The sequence below is a fragment of the Xenopus tropicalis genome, chromosome 5 (genome assembly GCF_000004195.4).
Source record: "Xenopus tropicalis strain Nigerian chromosome 5, UCB_Xtro_10.0, whole genome shotgun sequence".
NCBI classification, from domain to species: Eukaryota; Metazoa; Chordata; class Amphibia; order Anura; family Pipidae; genus Xenopus; species Xenopus tropicalis.
Genome location: NC_030681.2, coordinates 137,476,424 through 137,492,250, shown reverse-complemented (window position 1 = coordinate 137,492,250; position 15,827 = coordinate 137,476,424). Strand labels below are relative to the sequence as shown.

At 39.8% G+C, this 15,827-nt stretch overlaps 1 protein-coding gene across 6 annotated transcripts in view; it reads left to right on the top strand.

The window, feature by feature from the left end:
• The window catches only part of kidins220 (kinase D-interacting substrate 220kDa), a 90,262-nt gene that overhangs the window by 50,194 nt on the left and 24,241 nt on the right, over positions 1 to 15,827 (top strand). For all 6 annotated transcript variants that reach the window (XM_012962723.3, XM_012962722.3, XM_012962719.3 and 3 more), the window contains 2 exon segments: positions 14,518 to 14,696; positions 14,916 to 15,139. In XM_012962723.3, coding sequence (XP_012818177.1) covers positions 14,518 to 14,696; positions 14,916 to 15,139 — 403 coding nt within the window.

Sequence of the window (15,827 nt, the reverse complement as noted above, 5' to 3'; positions counted from 1 at the left end):
CCCTGGGGGAAGCTGAAGGATACTTGGGGGGGGGGGGGCCTGGGGGAAGCTGAAGGATACTTGGGGGGGCCCTGGGGGAAGCTGAAGGATACTTGGGTGGGCCCTGGGGGAAGCTGAAGAATACTTGGGGGGGGCCTGGGGGAAGCCTCATTATGTGCGAGCCCAGAGACAATTAACTTTATACAGTTGATATAAAATATTTTACTACAGTATTTGGTTCAGGGGGGGGGCCCTGGGGGAAGCTGAAGGATACTTGGGGGGGCCCTGGGGGAAGCTGAAGGATACTTGGGTGGGGCCCTGGGGGAAGCTGAAGGATACTTGGGTGGGGCCCTGGGGGAAGCTGAAGGATACTTGGGGGGGGGGGGCCTGGGGGAAGCTGAAGGATACTTGGGGGGGCCCTGGGGGAAGCTGAAGGATACTTGGGTGGGCCCTGGGGGAAGCTGAAGAATACTTGGGGGGGGCCTGGGGGAAGCCTCATTATGTGCGAGCCCAGAGACAATTAACTTTATACAGTTGATATAAAATATTTTACTACAGTATTTGGTTCAGAATCTTTTTTTTCTAGATTTTCCTCCTTTAAAATTGGGTGCGTCTTATATTCTGGAGCGTCTTATAGGGCGAAAAATACGGTATTTTTGGTGGTTTTGTTCTGCAGCTTTGAGGCTGGGAATTTTACCTGCTATCTGGTTGCCTGGGTTTAATCCAGTGGCCAAACAGTAGTTTGGAAGACAGAATGCTAAATGAATAGTGAAGGGCCTGAAAGGAAAGACAAGCAGTTGAAAGTAAGAGTTAATCTCACAGTTGATCTGTTTCTGATTGGGAGGGTCAGTGACCCCAACAACCGAATGGCATTGTAATTTAGAGGCTGGAAATAAGTAGGAGAGGAAGGCTAATAATTCAGAACACATAAATTGATACTAAAAGAAAAGTTACTTTAATGGGACCATCCATAACAGATAAACAAAAACGTGAGAGTGCGTTAACTTTTATATTGTTTAACCCAAACCATTGAAACATAAGTATGCGACGAATCCCGGTGTAAGATCTTCTGATGTCAAATACAGTTAGGCAGAGAAGGAGTTAATAACAAAGTTATAGACATACAGTATCTGCATCGCATTTAGCCATGACCTTTCAAAAGGATTAGTCTCAGATATCAGCTAGCCAGCGTATGTGTGAGTGACAGAACAGATGCATAGAAAAAGTGATCTTATAGTTTCGGTCCGTTTAAATGTAAACTATATTCCTGCACCGTATAATACAAAATACCTCTCGTTGTTCTAAGATATTATGTTAAGCATGCTTGTGTGTTGTGAATTATATTTAATCATATTTAAGTTATATATTTAATGTTCAGGAGTAGGAATTGTACGCTATTTTAAATATCATATGGAATATGTGTATATGGAACGCCTATGAGAAATCCATTTCACGGTCTCGGGCGACATCATGCGGATTTCTTACATTATGACAGAATGATGTAATGTAACGCTTTATAAGGGTAAAATAAGATGATTGGAGACACAGGGCGGAGAAATATACGTAATTGAGAGTAAATATAGTTCCTATATGTGGTAATGGATAGAAAAAGGTATATAAACCAGCTGTCCTAAGACAGGGCAGATCTCACGTGGATGAATTTCATGGAAGCCTGCTAACATCACTTTCCACGCTACGGAACATCAAAGATCTCCTGTGTCCAGAAACAACGTAAGAAAGACTTTGCAACCATTGAACTCTTGGGACTTTGAGCCAAACTTATATTCTCCGTATGTATTAGCTGTCCAATGGAATAAAGCCTTCCTTGCTCCTGATACTTTCTACTCTGTTTCACGTCGAACCGATAATAATCGACTGGGATTTAACACCCGGGATTTGGGACGAATCCAAATTCTAATTAGAATAAATTAGCATATGCTAATCAGCGTTGAGAAAGGGTTAAAAAAAAATTCCGGGATTCAGTGCATCCCTACTTATTATGTTTCAATGCCGATTTTTACCGCTTCTGCTCCTAATTAGCATATGCTAATTAGGATTCGGATTGGGTTCAGGATTCGGCAAAATCCATCAGGGTGGGTTTGGGGGTTTGGCCGAACCCAAAAAAGTGGGTTCGGTGCATCCTAATAATAAGTAAGTCTCGGTTTCCGAACCGTATTTTAGAATACTGCTGTCTACTACGTTGAAGCCCATTAGAAGATACCTACAACACTCTCCCAGCACCCATATAGGCTGCTGTACAAGTAGTAGAAAAAGATTCAAATTATTAGAAATATTGTGTATAATATATAGGTGGGCATAACCTTGGTATATCTTGAAAACATATTTGTATTATATCATATTCAGCAGCTCTCCAGCTTGGAGTTTCCGCAGCTATTGGGTAGGATCCAAATTACCTTAGCAACCAGGGCATGGTTTGAATAAAAGACTGATTATATGAATAGGAGAGAACCTGAATAGGAAAATAAGTAAAATAAAGTAACAATGAAACTGTAGCTTCAGAGAGGAATAGTGTTTTGGCTTAGGGGTCAGTGTCCCCCATTTGAAAGCTGCAAAGGGTTAGTAGAAGAAGAATGCAAATAATTCAAAAACTATGAAAAACAAATAATGAAGATTAATTTAAAAAAAAAAAAAAAAAAGTTAATTTAAAGTTAAAGAAGATGGTAGAAGCTAAAGAAGATGGCGATGAGGAACCACAAAAATAAGTGATTATAGGATGGTGCCTAATGTTTTGGTACCGCCTGTGGCGCTTTCTCAGCAGATGCTTTTAAACCAGAATTTGACATATACAGAATGAAATTTACCTATCACGAGACAGCTGGTGTATAATGCCAACAATTGTGGGAGAGAGAACAAGTGTATTTTCCTCTTATGGAACAGAACTGCAAAACTAACATAAGAGCTTTGTCTGTTCTTTAAGCTCAGAAAATGCCTCAAAAGCCCTTAGCCTCAAAGTTCTGCCGTTACTTACTACATCTGGGCCAGCCTGGCCCTTGTCCCACAAGACTGGTATTTCTACAGACGTCAGCTTATTAGGCTGATCATATGCCCACCTCCACGAATATTCATGGAGTGGATGTTTTATTAAAAATAATTCCTGTAATTGTGAGATACTTGAATCCATATTGCAGGGTCAGTATCAGATCCTGTCATTGCCCCTAAACACTTTCCATCAGAATGATTGAATGGAACTGACAGGCCTTGCTATGTTATGGCTTGACTCTATGAAGTGGTGTTACAGGGTTGTTTTTATTTTATTCCATGTACCCAAGCCAAGGCTGGAAACCTACAGTATGATGGAGGCCACAAGCAGCTCATTATGTCCCTGCGGTTCCAGATATTGATCTCTCCTTTCTGGCTCTGTGCCCTCTTTCTGTCATTGTTTAGCTATAAAGGCAAGAACAGGCTGAAAATAATGTGTCCTTATTATATTCCACTACTTAATGGAAAATATATGCTAATTATGTGTTGTCTTTGTCTACTGCTTATTTTCCTTTAGTCAGTGAAGTGTAATAGCATTGTTATGTGCAGAGAAGATTTCCCTATGAAAGGCAGCCACCCTGTGCTAAAGTTAATCTACTGACTCCCCATAATGAGCCAGTGCAACAGCTCCATCTGTTGGTGGCCGACAGTAATATTGGGATCGGTGGAGAATTTTGATACATACTTGGTTCATGTCAAACAATATAGCTTTTACCACTGGATTCAGACATCTGGCATTTATGTTGCCCACAACTGGCAATCCACATGGGGCTACAAAATAGCCAATCACAGTCCTTATTTACCATCCTCAAGGACCTTTTTTCATGCTTTTTACATCTGAGTGTGACTCAGTAAAAAAGGTTTAGGATCCATGTCCTAAAGGATCAGATAACTTTGAAAATTAATATTGGTGTGATGTAAACAGTGGCATTCCAAGGCAAAAGCTGTACTTGTTTTTAATGTTATTCTCTTTGTCTAATGAACTATTTCACTATTTGTGTGCCAGGTCTCCAGTTTGGGTTTTCATCAGGTGTTTGGTTACTATGGTCCCAATTACCCTAGCATCCAGGCTGTGGTTTGAATACCAGAGTAAGAGAGACTTTAACAGATAAGCATTACAAAATAGTACAGGTATGGGACCTGTTATGTAAAATGCTAGGGAAATTGAGTTTTCCCGGATAAGGGGTCTTTCTGTCATTTGTATCGCCATACCTTAAGTCCATTAAAAATCATTTAAACAGTAATTAAATCCAATAGGATTGTTTTGCCTCTAATAAGGATTAATTATATCTTTGTTGGGATCAAGTACAGGTACTGTTTTATTATTACAGAGAAAAGGGAATCATTTAACCATGAAATAAACCCAATAGGGCTGTTCTGCCCCCAATAAGGGGTAATTATATCTTAGTTGGGATCAAGTACAGGTACTGTTTTATTATTACAGAGAAAAGGGAATCATTTAACCATTAAATAAACCCAATAGGGCTGTTCTGCCCCCAATAAGGGGTAATTATATCTTAGTTGGGATCAAGTACAGGTACTGTTTTATTATTACAGAGAAAAGGGAATCATTTAACCATGAAATAAACCCAATAGGGCTGTTCTGCCCCCAATAAGGGGTAATTATATCTTAGTTGGGATCAAGTACAGGTACTGTTTTATTATTACAGAGAAAAGGGAATCATTTAACCATTAAATAAACCCAATAGGGCTGTTCTGCCCCCAATAAGGGGTAATTATATCTTAGTTGGGATCAAGTACAGGTACTGTTTTATTATTACAGAGAAAAGGGAATCATTTAACCATGAAATAAACCCAATAGGGCTGTTCTGCCCCCAATAAGGGGTAATTATATCTTAGTTGGGATCAAGTACAGGTACTGTTTTATTATTACAGAGAAAAGGGAATCATTTAACCATTAAATAAACCCAATAGGGCTGTTCTACCCCCAATAAGGGGTAATTATATCTTAGTTGGGATCAAGTACAGGTACTGTTTTATTATTACAGAGAAAAAGGAAACCATTTTTAAACAGTTGAATTATTTGATTAAAATAAAGCATGTGTGCTAGCTCATAGCTGCCATCTTGCGTTTTTTTGCCTGTGCAATCTTTGAAACACCCTGACCCACAGTTCCATTACATTTGCCTTTCATTTGGGATCATACTTAGTACTGAGGCCAAGACAACTGCACAGGCGCCCCATGTTCCAGGTGCCGGGAAAAACACTAAAAAAAAATGTGAGATCAGTCCAGCACTATAGTTCAATTACAGATACCATTTAAAATGACCAATTACATGGACCTTTCAATATGAAAAAATTATAATTCAGATTAATATCTTGTCAGATCTTTTGCGGGCAATTGGGTGCTGTCCAACCTCAAAATCACCACTTCTACCTCTGTGTCCCATAAGAAATTAGCAAGAAAAACAAAGCCATTGGGTGTCTTCCCTGTCTAAACCCAGTGGGAAGTGGGGGGCGCCTGCGCCAGGCCCTGTCATTACTGCTAATGGCTTTCATATTTTATCTTTCCCATTTTTGCTGTGTTGCCTAATGATGCCTGCGCTGTCTGGTACAGTAGTAAAAAGTTCTGCTGATTTTACTCAAAATATGACATTTTTATCTGTGTGCATCAAATATAATTGTGGCATGAAAGGATACCCTTATTTGAAAGTTAATTAAGCAGAACTTATTTTGCGGATTATTTTTTTTTCTCCCCTTTTAATCTCCTCACTGCGGGGGTTTCTCAGAGTAAACAGTGAAAAAAAAAAAGCCTGTCGCATTGCACATTAAATGTGTCTTTCTTGCCACTTTATTTATGAACGGGGATATTATTATATTATTAAAATAATTTTCAGCTCAAGATATATTTTATTTGTACTCCTAACTAAATATGTTTTGCTTTGTGAGTGTTTTCAGTGAAATTCAAATTTATATTGCAGTTGATGTATATAGAAAAATTGGCAGGCACTCCAAGAGATCACTCTAAATTCACTTTTTTGTTTTTTTCCCCAAAATTAAAAATGGTAGCATAAACTCATCCTTATGTGGTTTGTGCAGTACCTAGTGTAACTATAGAGGAAGCAGACCCCACAGTTGCAGAAGGTGGTGGGCTGGGGCCACGGGGTCTGCTTTATGTAAACTTATAGAAATCCTCCCTTACCTGATGCTCTCCTACCTGAGAGTGAGAACGCAGGGGCTGGGAGGGGCTGGGTGGCAGGTAGGGGTGGCATTGCACACTGGCCACTGGCCCTTGCAAAGATACACCACTGTCTAAATTCATACACATGTATGGGATCTATTATCTGAAAAACCAGTTATCCAGAAAGCTCCCCTAGACTTCATTTTTAATCAAGTAATAATAATTTAAAAGAATAATTTCCTTCTTCTCTGTAATTATGATTAATCTTTACTGGAGGCAAAACAATCCTATTAGGTTTATTTAATGTTTAAATGATTTTTTTTAGTAGACTTAAAGTGGACCTGTCACCCAGACATGAAAATCTGTATAATAAAAGCCCTGTTCAAATTAAACATGAAACCCAAATTCATTTTTATATTAACACATCCAAACCCATTATAAAGGCATTTAAAAATCACAGCTGTCAATCATATATTGCTTGCCCCGCCTCTATGCCTTAGGCATAGAGGCGGGGCAGACAATAACTTTAGCTTTCCATTCAACACTTCCTACATGTCACTGCATTTCTTACTTTCCCCTCCCTCCTCCTCATCTAATTGTGTAGCCAGTGCATGGGCCTGGGCATCTGGTCCCCCATTCTGGCACATAAACAAGATTTTGGCATGATACAAAGCTTGTCTTAATAACAGGGTCCAAAAAATGGTGCCTGCCTGCTTGCTTTGATTAAGTAATTCCAAGACGGAAGGAAACAAGATTTATATTATTTATATAGAGTAAGTATAGTTTATTTTGCTCAACTAACAATATAGAAAATAATTTGGACTTATTTCTTAGGGTGACAGGTCCGCTTTAAGGTATGGAGATCCAGAAATCCCCAGGTCCTGACATTCTGGATAACAAGTCCCATACCTGTACCACGTACAACAGTAGTCAACTTGTTGCCAGTTGTGTATCAAATGGATCCATTACAATTTTTGTTCCCACTAGTGCATTATCACCGAATGGGCTGTGTGAGTAAGATATAGCAGGCTGTACTGGGAACAGAAGTAACTCAGAGTCTGACATTTTTGGACACAAAGGGGCACATTTATGAAAGGTCGAGGATGGGAATTCTTATTTAATGAGGCAACTAATGTGAACTAATTGAACTTCCCCTTGATTTATAAATGATTTGATTTGATCTGATTTGTACTGATTGATGTTGTGCGTTTTGAGTTTTTGAGATTTATGATACAATGAACTCGCCTCGACCGGAGGTTCCATCACTCACAGACTCACATCACAGCTCAGAACTGATCCCAAGTTTCATCTCCAGCTTATAAATACCAAGATACCATTGTAAATTCAATAGGCATTACATATTCTAATTTTGTGAATTGGATTTTTATTTCTATAGTTACATATCTATACAGGCTTATAAATATACTCGCATATATGTAAATATATATATATATATATATATATATATATATATATATATATATATATATATATATATATATATATATATATATATATATATATATATATATATATATATATATATATATATATATATATACACCAATACCTATACTAACTTGAAATTTTAGTATCACAATAGCCTTGGATACTATGCTTGTTCAAGAACTCATCCCTCCCCTCTTATAGGCATTAACAGAATCTGCCATCACAGCATGACTCAGAAGGGCATTCCCCAACCTCCTATTGGACCATTTCATTGGTTGCTTGTGCACTCTAACCAGTAGCATAAATTGAAAGGTCATTGTTAATTTCTCCTTTGCGGACTCACCATATCACAAATGTAACATACTGTTTTGTTAGACTTGTCTTGTCACAGGCATGGAAGCAGTGTCAGACTGACATGAGACACAGCCAATAGGAGTTAAGTTTGCTGCCAGTACTATGCGTTACATCATATAAGGAAGTAAAAAGGCAACTGAAGTGTTGGGGGCGATAGGGTCTGTGTAGAAATGAAGTATCAGCAGAGGATGATTCTGAGGGGAATATCTCTTCAGCAGCACATTTTTTGTTTATTATGTACTTGACAAAGATTAAGAACCCCTTTAAAGGGGACCTGTCACCCAGGCATAAAAAGTTGTATAATAAAAGCCCATTTCAAATTAAATAAGAACCCCAAACTCATTTTTTATTAACACATCTATACCCATTATAAAAGCATTTAAAAATCCCAGCTGTCAATCATATATTGCCTGCCCCGCCTCTATGCCTTATGCAGTCAATTACTTTCACTTTCAATTTAGAACTTCTTAGATGTTGCTGCACTCCTCACATTCCCCCTCCCTCCTCACAACCTAATTTTGTAACCAGTGCATACTGGTACTGCATACTGGCACAGAAATAAGATTTTGGCAGGATGCAAAGCTTGCCTTAACAGTGTCCACAAAATGGCGCCTGCCTGCTTGCTGCAACTGTGAATTCCAAGGCTGAAGAAAATAAAATTAAACTAATTTATATGGTAAGTGAAGTTTATTTTGCTTGACAAACACAATTGAAAACAATCTGGAATTATTTTTTGGGTGACAGGTCCCCTTTAAGTTCAGTATATAAAATATGGCATTTCTAGCCATATTGTTTTTTAGGGTTTAATTCTTCTTTAAATACAGTTTACATACAGTCAGATTCTAATTTTTAATTAGTTCATCGATCCGCATAAGGGAGATTACTCATAATTATGTGAAATAAGCTAATGTGACCACATTAATGTGGCTAAATGTGCCTATAGGTATATAAGTATGTATTAGCAACTTAGGACTTATAAACAACCTAGCTTTGGTATAGCAGGGCATCAGGTATGAAAGGCGGTTGCTGTTTTTTGCATCACACAATTTCAAATTAGTGGGTCACAAATGTTTATTTGCGAAAACGAATTCCTGCGAAATCCGTTCCTGTTATGTTTTACAATCTGATTTTTTTTCATGTAATTTTAGTTAATTCTGGCAGACATTTTGCTCAATGATTTTACCAGACTCTTCAGCAGTTGTCACAGCCCTTGTGTAGAAAGAATGGTTTGTGCCAGCTCCGTAGCAAGGACATTTTTGTGGCAGGGCCTGGCAAGAAGTCTTGAATCTTTCTAACTTGGGTGGAAAGTGCAAAAACACATGGCTAACAAAATATAAAGAAAGTCGAATTTAGATGTGGTGTTTTTTAAATGGGGAAAAAAAATGCCAAAACTGAATTTTTTGTTTGTTTTTACATGTCCTAAGTGTTCCTTAGCATCAATATTGATAGAATGGAGAATATTAAACTATTATATTTTTGAATTGCGTTAAAATTCCTAAGAGTGCTTGGTTGTTGGATATAGGTCAGATCTTTCCAAGATTCTGAACATCTGCTGAAATAATTTTCTCATTATGAGGAGTTTAAAAACTTTACCCAGATAATCATTTTTGCATGTTTTATTGCTAAGAGCCTGGCTTAGCGTTTATTTAAAGGCTAGGATACTCCACACAAGAACAAGCCCATTACAATTTCAGCTGCAGGACTTTAAAAGACTTATACATGTATGGGACCGGTTATCCAGAAAGCTCGGGGCCTGGGCGTTTTTGGATAAGCGTTTTTTCTGTGTGGATCTTCATACCTTATGCCTACTAAAGAATCATTAAACATTAAATAAACCCAATAGGACTGTTCTGCCCCAATAAGGGGTAATTATATCTTAGTTGGGATCAAGTACATGTACTGTTTTATTATTACAGAGAAAAGGGAATCATTTAACCATTAAATAAACCCAATAGGGCTGTTCTGCCCCCAATAAGGGGTAATTATATCTTAGTTGGGATCAAGTACAGGTACTGTTTTATTATTACAGAGAAAAGGGAATCATTTAACCATTAAATAAACCCAATAGGACTGTTCTGCCCCCAATAAGGGGTAATTATATCTTAGTTGGGATCAAGTACAGGTACTGTTTTATTATTACAGAGAAAAGGGAATCATTTAACCATGAAATAAACCCAATAGGGCTGTTCTGCCCCAATAAGGGGTAATTATATCTTAGTTGGGATCAAGTACAGGTACTGTTTTATTATTACAGAGAAAAAGGAAATCATATTTAAAAATGAAATTATTTTGATTAAAATGGAGCCTATGGGAGATGGCCTCCCTGTAATTTGGAGCTTTCTGGATAACTGGATTCCAGATAACAGATGCTATAACTTGTACTAGCACTAGCGTCTTGCAAAGCTCCAGTAATTTGTAGTGTTCAGTTTTTCAGTTCCCCCATCATGCCCTGACAGGTTGAAGCAAGGACTTACAGGGCATCGATATGCATTGATTCACTTGGTATGATGCTTGGGTACAGACCAGTAGCCAGCCTGCAAGCACAGTGGGCAACTTGCACTCTTCCCCGCAGTCAGTTGTGTGTAAAAACCACTTTCATTAAAGATACTTGTGGCAAATGTGCTTCTTGCACTTCCATATAGTTGCACTCAGTGCCACTTAGTCTTTCCTGCTTTCTGTTCTGAATTGGGTGCTACTGCACCTGTTGATTGGAATCCCTGGACTTACTGCCAGGAGTTGCAGTGCAATTGTGTCAAGAGAATTGCTCATTGACATGCAGTAATGTCTGAATTCTGAAAAAGATGCATTGTGGGGAAAAACATGGCAATTGCACTCAAAATTGCACTTTGCACCCTGTTATCTTTTGAATGCACCCTGTTATCTTTTAGGGCATGCATGTGTTAATGCCTCTCCATTACAGCGCATACAGCTCAGAAGAGAAAGCATCAATAGGACCAGAAAAAAAGCACAAACATCCCAGTTCTTTGTGTTTATGAGCAATAAGCTATAATTTTTATGATTTCAGTCTGTAATTGGAACATTGAATATAAAGTCATAACAATCTTACAGAGGAATCCGAAAATGATAATAGTAAAAATCTGCCGAGCAAGCAGTGCGCCATGCTGACTATACGTTTCACTGTACATACGCTCCGGCCTGGATAAATGTCTGCTTCACAAGTCAGGCTATAGTTTAAGTGAGTTGGAGGTCCTTTAAATGAATGCGTGTGTACAGGTTTGGGACCCATTATCCAGAATGCTCGGGACCTGGGGTATTTCGGATAAGGAGTCTTTCCATAATGCGGACCTCCTACCTTAAGTCTGCTTAAAAAATTATTTAAACGGTAATTAAATACAATAGGATTGTTTTGGTTCCAATAAGGATTAATTATATTTTAGTTGGGATCAAGTACAGGTACTGTTTTATTATTACAGAGAAAAGGGAATCATTTAACCATTAAATAAACCCAATAGGGCTGTTCTGCCCCCAATAAGGGGTAATTATATTTTAGTTGGGATCAAGTACAAGGTATTGTTTTATTATTAAAAAAAAAAGGAAACCTTTTTTATTATTTGATTAAAATGGAGTCTATAGGAGATGGCCTTTCCGTAATTCGGAACTTTCTGGATAAGGGGTCCAATAAAGGTTTATTGCTCTACGTTTCGGTCTCACACAGAAACCTTCATCCAGATTAAATCCTTTAAATCCTAGGCGTGCTGTCCTTGTTCCAATATATATATATATATATATATATATATATATATATATATATATATATATATATATATATATATATATATATATATATATATATATATATATAATGACTGTATAGGCCAGAAGGAAAAAGCAAAACAGGTTTTCCTTTGGATATTGAGTCAAAGCACCAAAACACAAAACAGCATTCTTCCAATATCTTCTGTTGCTTTATATACTTTATTGTTTTGGCTTCTTTATCAGGTAAAGTAGATATATACACACCCGCACAAATCAATGTAATCTGCTCAGACTGATACAGTATCTAGTAGAATTAAGTCTAAGGGCTCTGGCACACGGGGAGCTTAGTCGCCCGCGACAAATTTCCCTGTCCTCTCAAGGCAACTTCTGCGATTTCACTGAAATCCCGCCGCCGCTTATGCCATCCCACCGGCGATTTACATTTTCGCCGGTGGGATGGCATTTCGGGGAGATTAGTCGCCCGTGAACAGGGAGATTTGTTGTGGGCGACTAATCTACCCGTGTGCCAAAGGCCTTAAACAACTGGACTTTTCAGACTTAATTCTACTAGATACTGTATATCATAACCTGGATAAATGAGAATCTTCATAGACATAGTGCTCAGACTGATCTAAAAAAAAAACATGTGCACTTCATAATATTAAGTGCAAGGCCTGGACTGGGATTCAGAATAGGCTCTGGAATTTACCGTATATACTCGAGTATAAGCCGATCCGAGTATAAGCCGAGGTACCTAATTTTACCTAAGAAAACTGGAAAAACTTATTGACTCGAGTATAAGCCTAGGGAGGGAAATGCAGCCGCTACTGCTAACAGCTACTGTGCGATCCCTTGTGTGCGCCAAGGCACTTGGAATTAGATGCAACAATTTATCACTGCGTGTACTGTTTACATACAGAAAGCATTTTTTTTTACGTGCAGCCTTATGCAAATGATTACATGCAGCCTTGCATGCAACTCACTTGCCCCCCCCCACCCTGTGGATGCACCCTGTAAATAATCGACAAGGTATAGTGAGTACAAGCTAAATGCATATAACCAGATACTGAAATGGCCAGGATATTACAGCATACCAATCTGCTGGAATAAGTGAATCATGCTTACCCCCCCAGTGGACGTAAGTTCCTAGGGGGCTTCTTCTCCCCCCCCGTGCTTCTTCCCGTGTTTCTTCTACCCCCCTAGCATGAGTCCGTGCGAGCAGCGCAGTATAAGAGCCGAGGTTACACTAAATACAAATTCTCACTGATGAGCCTGTGCAATTTCAGGACAAATTCCCATGTTTTATGCAATGGAGAGCAGGTGCAAGAGAAAAATAAAGCCTCTACAACTCACCTCATCCGGAACTACAACTCCAATTTTCCAGCGGAAAATCTAAGTGCCTGTTCATGTAACAATGTGTTGGGTCAAAGTTAGTTAGGAGTCAGCCTGGCAGCCACGCCTTGTAGGCTCCATTCTACAGATCTAAGTCCCTTCCCGGCCTACAGGGCCCGTGCAAACGCTGTTCAGCCCCATAGGTATCGGCCCCCTTGGGTATGCCCTACTCTCCCACCCCTGATCTGCCCCGTGACCTTAGCGCTGAGACGTTTTGCCCCGGAACAGTCCAACTTCCCGCTGTACTGAGCGCTGCAAGCGGCACACTAACAGGCTGGGCTTGCTGAGAAAGAGCAGCGAACGGATGCGTACGCGCCAGCAGGTAGCAGGTTCCGTATATACCGTATACCATATATACTCTAATATAGTGGCAGACTCACGAACGTGCTTACCCGGGGGGGGTGCGAGCAGCGAACGCATGGGGATGCGCAGCGAGTTCCATCTTGACCGTATATATGCGAGTATAAGCCGAGGTCGACTTTTACAGCTCTTTTTTGGGGCTCAAAAACTCGGCTTATACTCGAGTATATACGGTACATACACAGAGGCCCAAACAGCCCCCCCAGCAGCCCAATAAATAGTGACTGTCTGTGGCATCTTACAGCAGCCCCTCTGGCATTTGCCAGAACCCACAGATTGCCAGTCTGGACCTGTTAGTGCATCAAAATAATGTGAATTAATTAACAAGAGTGCCCCTGCTGTCCTGTCTGCATATCCCATGGGAGAACAAGCCTGTCAGTTTTATTGCTTGTGTCAAGAGTGATCTGTCCAGCCCTTAACCCTGACAAAAGAGCATGGTACATCTCTGTTGCATATTGATAAACGTAGTAGTGTAAAACCGCTTATATCATAAATAGAGGAGAAAATCTAGAGAAAGTAAATTGTGCATGCTAGGCATCTTTACAGTAAGTAGTTTGGTAGTAGTAGTAGGTGTGCCCTTTAAAAGGAAGGGTGTGTCCCTGTCACTGCAGGTAGGAAAGGTGACTGGGGAGGGAGGGAAAAATAGGCCCCCAGTTTTTTTGGAAGCTACTGTTACTAAACAGCCAGTTGTTGATTTTTTCACTGACTTTGTTGGACTGTAGATCTACTGAACCATGGTGCATGAGAGAGGGTTCTTTATGAACTTTAAATATGTTAAGCTTGGTGGGGGGATTATGGGTGATGTAACATTTATCAGCCACCCATGGGTGCCCTCTCTGCATCTCTGAAACTGGCTTTATGTCCTAAGCAGACATGACATGGGCAATGGTATTCTGGTCAGTGCACCCCTTTCAGCTCTTGCGCTATATCCATGTCATGGTGTGTCACACAAGTTGTGATTGGTGCAGGAGTGTGCAGAACTTTGGGGTGCCAGTTAAAATGTATCAGCCGCACTGTGTCATTCCACCAAGACTGCGGGTCTCTGCAGTAGCGGCATTTCTTCTTTATGTGACCATTCGTTAAAAAAAAGATACAATTAGCTTATGTTTTTTTCTTTTTATTTAGAATTTCGAAAAACATTCCCACAACTAAAGATGTGGAACCGCTACTTGAAATTGACAGTGACATCAGAAGTTTTGAGGTCTTTTTGGCCTCTAGGACTCCAGTCCTCATAGCAAGAGATGTGAAAACCTTTCTGCCATGCACAGTCAATTTGGATCCCAAGCTCAGAGAAATCATTGCAGGTAAGTGGCTGTGCTTCAACTCCATATGAGTGGGTCAAATTGTAGCTCTGAGCTCCCCTGCTGTTCTAACCAGGAGACTGGCAACACAGCAACAGCTTAAATTGTTGATGCAGGAAGCATCTTTTGGCACTTCTCTGCTCATCGCCTGTATCAACAATCCTTTCCATTCATTGCCTCTTATGCAGTCTTTCAACCTGCTGGCTAATTTTCCTTTTACAGATGTTCGGGCAGCAAGAGACCAGATGAATATTGGAGGTTTCCCTTATCCCACACTTCCCTTGCAAGATGCCCCACCCAGGGCAACCTCTGTGTTCAGCCAGCCATCCTCTGTCTGCTCCTCATCTTCATTTAACGGACCCTTCCCTGCTGGGGTAATGTCACCACAGCCACCAAGCAGCTATTACAGTGGGATGACTGGACCACAACATCCCTTTTACAATCGGGTAGGTGCTGTTCTGCATTCTCTGCAGGCTTGCGTTGGAAACCAGCAGAACATCTGTAAGAATCTGTCAATCCTTGCTATTTCCTAAATCTATAATATTTCTAAGAATCAGCACTGCAGTTCCTTTGTCACTGATTTTATTTGAATATACATTTATTGGCTCATTTACCTGTGGCTTTGGCTCCTACTGTAATCACCTGGCTGCAAGTGGTACTTAGGTATTGATTAGACCCTCACCTCTTCTGTATGAAAAACGGTAAGAAACCTGGTTTTACTTCTGAATAACCTGTTTTCATGGAATATGATAAAGCTCACTCACTAGGTTTTATAATACAGGTAGGGTAGCCGCTGACCAGATCCAAAATACATAACAGTATCAATTGAAACTGCTGACTTGGCCACTCCAGACTGTGTTGTCAGCCTATTGGCCTGGGTATAGGGCCCTCCAAATGTCTTACCTGACTGAAAATCAGACAGATATCTGCCAACTGGTCTCCCACATATGTGAAGCCTGGTAATGTTGTTCCATGAGCAGCGCAGTGGGATTGTTGAGACCCTCTCCTCATCTATATACAAAACCTCAATAGTCTGCATACACAATCATGGGAAGTGGGAGGGCAATGCCCACTCATAGCCAGTGAGGTGACTGACCTTCTATTTAGTTGTCAGTCCTGTTAGATGATGGTGAG